The sequence below is a fragment of the Pisolithus orientalis genome (genome assembly GCF_024613125.1).
Source record: "Pisolithus orientalis strain OTSU chromosome Unknown F5J12scaffold_79, whole genome shotgun sequence".
Lineage (NCBI taxonomy): Eukaryota > Fungi > Basidiomycota > Agaricomycetes > Boletales > Pisolithaceae > Pisolithus > Pisolithus orientalis.
Genome location: NW_026260860.1, coordinates 49,236 through 56,230, shown reverse-complemented (window position 1 = coordinate 56,230; position 6,995 = coordinate 49,236). Strand labels below are relative to the sequence as shown.

General features: G+C 46.8%; 3 protein-coding genes across 3 annotated transcripts; all 3 read right to left on the bottom strand.

The window, feature by feature from the left end:
• Positions 1–4,482: 4,482 nt before the first annotated feature.
• F5J12DRAFT_703568 (uncharacterized protein) lies at positions 4,483–4,791 on the bottom strand (the record flags this gene model as incomplete). Its single annotated transcript, XM_051740539.1, has 1 exon — positions 4,483–4,791. A coding segment is annotated over one exon (309 nt), but the record flags the coding sequence as incomplete, so codon positions are not given.
• Positions 4,792–4,875: 84 nt separating this feature from the next.
• On the bottom strand, positions 4,876–5,121 carry F5J12DRAFT_728310 (uncharacterized protein; the record flags this gene model as incomplete). The annotated part of the gene is made up of 1 exon (XM_051741874.1): positions 4,876–5,121. A coding segment is annotated over one exon (246 nt), but the record flags the coding sequence as incomplete, so codon positions are not given.
• Positions 5,122–5,232: 111 nt separating this feature from the next.
• F5J12DRAFT_532735 (uncharacterized protein) lies at positions 5,233–6,250 on the bottom strand. The gene has a single exon (XM_051739914.1). It carries the CDS (start codon positions 6,088–6,090, stop codon positions 5,359–5,361), a length of 732 nt encoding a protein of 243 aa, XP_051594718.1. The 5' UTR covers positions 6,091–6,250; the 3' UTR covers positions 5,233–5,358.
• Between the last annotated feature and the right edge of the window lie 745 nt (positions 6,251–6,995).

Sequence of the window (6,995 nt, the reverse complement as noted above, 5' to 3'; positions counted from 1 at the left end):
AGATGAAGGCCATAATCAAATATTTGCTCTTCAGATGGATTTTCAATGTGGAGATTGTGGATGAGGCAGTGGTGCAAATCATCACAGAGGTTGACTCTGGACTCTTCCCACAAGACATGAGGGTCCACTGGATGACAGTGAACCAGAATTGTGACAAAGAGATGGCACAGTTGAAAGCCAGTACAAAATGAGCAGCCTCCTGCAAACATTGCAACCACTCCTTGTCATCATCCAGAAGAGCCAGAGCATGGCAAGTCTCCTTGAAATTTCCATGGATGTGACCATTCACAGTGCAAAGATCTTCATAGGATGTGGCACCTAATGAAAAAGGTGGTTGGAAAATCACATAATTTGGAACATCAAGAGCATACCTTTGACAGCAGTGAGCAGTAGACACAAACAGAAGCATTCTCCAGCAGTTGGGGGAATGGAATACATCCTTCCAATGGCTTTGTACCTCTGATGGCACTTCCACTTCCTTTTACCCTTCACCCACACAAAGTTCTTGGGGAAGTCCTGGTAGAGGTGGTCTTTTGCTCCAGCTGCAATGAGCTCAGGATCTGCATTGGCCTTGAACCATCCAAGAAGCTGGGAGTCCTTTGCATTCTCAATGACATCTTTGAGCTGGTCCTCAGGGTTGAATGCCACAACCTGATGATCAGGGAGATGGACTGGCAGATGGTAGACAGCTGGCCATTCCTGATGCATGGGAAATTCAAAGATGTTGTGGCAAGCTTCATTTGAAGAAATGTACCTGGCATCTAGATAGGAGTGAATCTCATTATGGCCCTGAGTCTGCAAGGTGGCATGGTCTGGACCCTTGTAGATATACTTGTGGATGTACTTGACAGCCTTGATGGATCCACAGACTTCCAGGTTGATGTGACAGTCAAAGAGCACCAGCAGTTCTCAAGGATGAGGGACCACATAGGTGTTGTCAAAGGTGACACCATTCTTTGCCACAGTCCTTTGATTATCAGGGCAAGCATACTCTGGATATCTATCCTCCTTTATAAGAGTCTCCTCATGGAATGCCTTTGGGAACCACTTCTTGCAGAGATTGTTCTCCATGCACCTCTGTGGACTACAGGGACCATGGAGCATGCACTTGGTAACAGCATCATAGAGCTTGGGATAGAGGACAGGGTCTGGGATTTGAGCTGAGATGATAGCACCAATCTGCTCCACAATATGAATCTTGTCATGGTCCTCAAGGAAGATGAGGAGATGCATGTGAGGGAGGCCACACTTCTGATACTCAATGGTGTAGACAAAGCCTGCCACAGCTCCAAAGTATCCATCACAGATTTTCTTCAGCAAGGCCTGTGACTTGGCATGGAAGACTCATGCCACCAGGTCAGGTTGATCCACAGCTTTCTGCCCTATATATTGTCACAATAGTAGACAAAGTGAGAAAATGAGGGAGTGGCAAGAAAAATAAAATTATAAATATACCTGGAAATAGATTATCTGCAATTTCAGGCCAGCTCCCATTTGCAGTCATGGTCAGGAAGAGATCAGGTTTTCTGTACTCCTTGCAGATGGCCAAAGAATCCTGTAGGAGTTGCTGCATGTATCATGCACTGCCCTTGTGGGAGGAGGGAAGGATGACCATGTGACCAACATCTGCCATGTCTGCATGATGATCATTTGCCAATCTATCCTGAAGCCCTCCATACAATTCAACTCTGAGTTTTTTCTGGTTGTTGGCAGCCCAAGTGATGTTGGACTGGTCAATAGAGGCCCAGGCATTACAGACCAGCTGCTGAAAAAGTCTCCCACCATGGAAAAGATTGGCAGGCTCTATATTGAGAGGGCGGTGTAGGAATAGGTAATAGATGTTACCTAGAATTAGTAATTGTCAGTGATGAGTGAGATTTGTGCTTGGCCCAAAAGGGAGGTTCTCACTGGAGAAAAGAAGGGTAGTAAAAAGGTGAAAAATGCAAACCAAAAAGAATACTTAGCTTTGTTTGTCCAATACCTCTTGCCAGTCCTCCTGGCCCTTTGGGTACTCCCCAAAGTAATAATTCTAACTTGCCAAAATGTGAAATGAAATCAGCCTACTACTGAGGGCCTCTGACATAAATTGCTTCAATGGTAAACTGAACTCACATGAACACAGCACACATGCTTAGTCAGCAATGCAGCTGCTCACCACTAAGTCCAGTGGTACAAACATGAAAACAAAAGCAAGAAACAAAACACAAGTCCCCCAACCCCTATTCTCTTCCAACCAAGACGACTTCTTGTAGGGAACTCAAACTTGTTCCCTACATCCGAGGGGTGGTTTAGAACTCTACCATCCCCGGTTGCTCTCCTCCTCGCACAGACGCCCTTGTCCTCGCATCTGCTTCCCTCGACCTCGCTGCATACCCTTACCCTCGAACCTTCGTGCTACTCGAACACGACTCCCTTCTACCCAGAACCACCACCTGGCCTCTCGAACACACACCCTGCTTCTCGAACTCCTCGCCCTCCTCGCAGATGACCCCTTCAACCCTCAATCACTCCACAGCCCCCAAATTCCTCGAACTGAACGACCAGAGGTAACCCTAAATAAAATGACTCTCAATCAGTTGTGTATTTACTATCCTTGTACACATGCGGCCTTGACTCCTTTTCGTCCTTAAGACGATCTAGTACAAGGAAAAACAACGAACCTCGAAATATACATCGGGGTGAGCCGGATCACCCAAGGACTAGTGCGACTTGGTTGAGCAACATCGCTTGAAGCAAAACTCTTTTCAAGAAAACTATATATCAACACGCTCACCAGGACTTTTGCTATACCACCCTTCTCATTCTTGTACCACCGACTCTCGGCACACATGCATGCTTGACTTCTCATACTTCGTCTGGTACTCCGTCAGGTGGCCGAAGCCCTTGCGCTAAGAGTTGCCAAGCGACCTCAAGTCACCCATCTTCATTTACTACTTGTTCACTGCTAGAAACAAAACATCTCGAAGTAGCACATGTTCGAACTATAATAAAAGCTGTCACCTTAAGTCTGTAGATCCTCAAACCCTCTTCGATGATAGGTCTTCGACCCCGACAGGTGCGGGCACTAAGTTCACTCGATCTTAGTTGCTGGCCTTTGACCTCGCAGTTGGGCAGACGGAGTCTTGACACTAAGTGCCAATGAATGGCTTCAAGCCGTCCACCCCTGTCGATCGCCTTCACCTTCGTGCTAGGGGCACTGTACTTCGCGGTAGAGCATGTTCAAAACGGAATGGAACTGGTCACCTTGAACCCACGGGCTCCTTTGCTGAGCTTCTCTTCCAGTGCAGCCATCCTCGGGTCCGCACCCCGTTGCGCTCGTCCCAACTCTACATATCGCTCCCATAGCGACCTTTCATGGCATGCGAGGTTCTCCCCTCCATCTTCGAGGGACTCTGCTTCTGCTTCATTTGACACCGGCCCCAAGAAGCTTTCATAGTTGATGCTTGTCTTCACAACTCGGTAGTCTCCCTCGATCATAGCTGACCAGTCGTGTTCGCACTCGTCGAATACCCTAACACTAAACATTCGCAAGTAACTTGTCACAAAAATGAAAGGAAACGAAGAGCACTCGGGCTCTGGGTGTGAATTCATGTCGCTTCGAACTTGTCGAGTGCTACTTTGTTTATCTGGCAGTTGATCCGCATCGAGGTGACTTAAAACTTCGCCTGTACTTCGTAGTCCTTCGTATATTCTAGAATAAGGCAGTCGTAAGTAAAGCGGCTCAAAGTAAAAACTGAACGTCAAGCTGCTGTGCTCGCTCTGTGTGACTCGGATGCTTCGTGCGTGCCACACACCCTCTCATCTACTCGAACTTGCATTGTCTTCTTCTCCTTCAGACTTCTGCAGTCGCGCACTGGGCCAAGCTGCAGTAGTTGCCATGAAACTGACTGAAGTAACGAGTTGGAAGTGGTTCCACACTTCGTCACATATCTTAGCACTGTAGACTCGTAAGTAAAATGTCATGAAAACAAAAGATGAAAACGAGCGCTCGGGCTTGGTGCATGAACTCATGTCGCTTGGTGCGCTCCATGCATGTCGTCGTCGATCTGTCAGGCATTCCCTCGTCGCAAACTTCGATGCATGGCTACACTGCTTGTCTACCTGAAACCCATCGTTGGGTACCCTTTCACTGTATCCTGCTCGCTCGCCCCATTCATAGTAGTACTGTTGAGTTGCCTCGTGCAACTTCGACTCTTCGGTCTGCTGTATCTCCTCGTCTGTCACTGTACTCCGTTGTAGATACCGGGTTTTCCTATAGTAACGCAGCTGTGAGTGGGACGACACAAAACAAAAAGGAAGGGATGAGCTGTCGAGCTCAGCACATGAATCTTCTGTGCATCTCTTCCATCGAAAGTTTGTTGTTGCTTCAAACGACCATCGTTCAATGACGAGCCATACCCTTGTCTCATCACGTAGCCATTCATATGTACCCTGTACCTTTAAGTGCGATGGTCTTCGCTTGTACTTGTCGTATATCCCTGTAAAGTCTAAGATACCGAACGCTTCTCCATTTGTGACGAAGAATGCTTGTCCATCCTTTCTAGGATGGACGACTGGGTGCTCCAGTTCATGTGGGTCGAATGGGGTATTGAACGCAGATAGGATGGATTTAGCATTGGGTGGGGGTGCGACATAGGGACTGAGTGGCTGCGCGGAGCTGCGTAACCCGCAGTGATATTCGGTTGTGGCGCATACAGGAGAGAAAGCATGGCATAGAAATTTGTTGAGCGTTGCTGTCGTGCCCTTGGGGTCTAGTTTAGGTTCACTCGACTTGGTAGAGTGGTAAGGCAGCACATTATACGCGTCGAACGGCTTGTGTGAATAGGATGTTCGTCCGTCGACCTTCACGATGTCGGTGCCATTAAATACGACGGTTCAAGTGCCTTTGATGCTGGCCTTGTAGTAGACGGAGGGGTCTCTCGTGCCTTGTGGCAACGAGGCTATGTGTACTATATGTATAGCGTCTGACTCGTTCAATATATCTCCCAATCCAAACGAGACACCGCTGTGTCTCTGCATGATATCCAACATGGAGACGGTGTCTCCCTTCGCCAACCACTCGATGATTCGTCGACCTATAAACTCGCTTCGATTGGCAGTAAGGTAAGTGTCTTCTTCTTGAAGGGATGTGGTCGCAGGTCGTCCTGATCCGGACCTTGGTACTGTAGGTGCGTCGACACTCGAAGGTTCGTTGATACTCTGTAAAAATTCGCATTCCCTAACATGCGGTGGCTGTAAGGAAAACGGTCTAAGAAAATAACTAAAACTTGGGCTGTAGAGCCCACTCGGTGTGGTCTCGATACTCCTCACATGTTGTGTATCCCGTCGCAACTTCAAATCTCGCCCTCGTGTTGCTATTCATGCTAAGTCTTGTGTGCAAGTCCACTGAGTCACTTTGAACCTGTTCCTGGAGGCATATCGTAGTCGTCGTACTTGTATCACTGTAAGTCGATGCATACTCTCTTCGAAGTTGTTGTCTACCCTAGAATAACCTTTCTGTGAGTAAAAAGTTGCGTGACTAAAATAAAAACTTGGGCCGTCGCGCTCGGTGCCCATGTCTGTCGGATCTTGTATCTTCAATGATGGCTGTTGCAGATCGAGCCGTGATCTTCGCGCTTGCCTTTCTTCCTCGAAGTCACCATCGTTGGTGTGTTTCCTGAGTGTGGTAAGTGGTCGCGATACATGGTGGGTAGACCACAGGTCGAATTCGAGTGTAGCTTGCTTGATAATGGCGTTGATAGCCTTGACCTCGACTGGTGGTGGGAAAGTCTTCTCCCTGTACGTAGTTGTAGTAGGCGCTCGTGTTGCGCTCGCCTGGATGTCACTCATACTTCGCTGTGTACATCCATTTTTCCTAGAATATCGTAGTTGTAAGTAAAACGTCTCAATACCGACATAAAATCTTGAGCTGTAGAGCTCAATATCTGCACTCGTCATGCCTTTCTGCCATCGAATGGCTGTTCTAGCCTCGCACAGCCTTCGATCTGTACCGAGCGTCGTCATTGTTCTTTGTACCATGGTTGCTGTAGTCGTTGTTATCCATACTTGCTGTAGCTTCTGTATGATACTAGGCAGCACTTCGTATTCCATGGCTTTGATCCCTCTCGCACATCATGTGTCTCGTTGTGACTCTCCGCACAACCCTTGTTTGTAGTTTGTTGTGGATTCTTGAACAGCGATTGTGGGGATGTAGGTCGTACTTTCGTCTTGTATATCCGTTTTCCCTAGAGTAGGATAGCTGTAAGTAAAGCGCTATGAAATCAAAGCAAAACCTTGAGTCATAGTGCTCAGTATCTGCATTCATCATGCCTTGTCTCCATCGAACAACCGATCCAGTGTTGTGTGGCCTTCGATCCACATCGGGTTTTATCGTTGCTGTTCGTACTACTGCCTATTGTGCAGAGGACGGGCTATGGTAGAAGAGCAATAGACAAGAGTACTTGCCTTATACTTGAGTTAGTGAGTAGGTTTGATAAAGAGTTTGTAGGGGCTCTTGTTCTTGAGGGAACAGTAGAACAAATATAGAATTCAATAAGTAATTAGGGTCAAAATCCCTGAGTTTATATGCATGTTTCCATACACATGGACCAGTAATGTAAATGGAAACTGTTACTATGTATAGTAAAGAATAGCAGGGAATGCTATGGAATATGACGCAATATATGATGTCATTCTGACATCACTGTGGAGCTGATTGCTAAGGTAAGTCATGTGATGTTACATGTGTATCAAAATGTGTAAGTCTAGTCACATCTAGACGTCAGACATACTATAGTATTTCCAACACTCCCCCTCACTCTAAAATGGTATATTGACTAGACTGATTGACGAGCGATTTGTTTTGAATTTCTGCCATGTCAAAGATTTTGTGAGACCATTGGCTTTTTGTTTATCAGTTTGGAACATATTCAATACTGAACAAACCATCTTGTACACATTCACATACATAGTGCCACTGGACATCAATATGTTTGGAGCATCCATCTGAGACAGGA

What these genes read in the sequence shown, in the direction of transcription:
- F5J12DRAFT_532735 (XM_051739914.1), bottom strand. Translation starts at nt 6,090, where the DNA reads ATGGAATACGAAGTGCTGCCTAGTATCATACAGAAGCTACAGCAAGTA.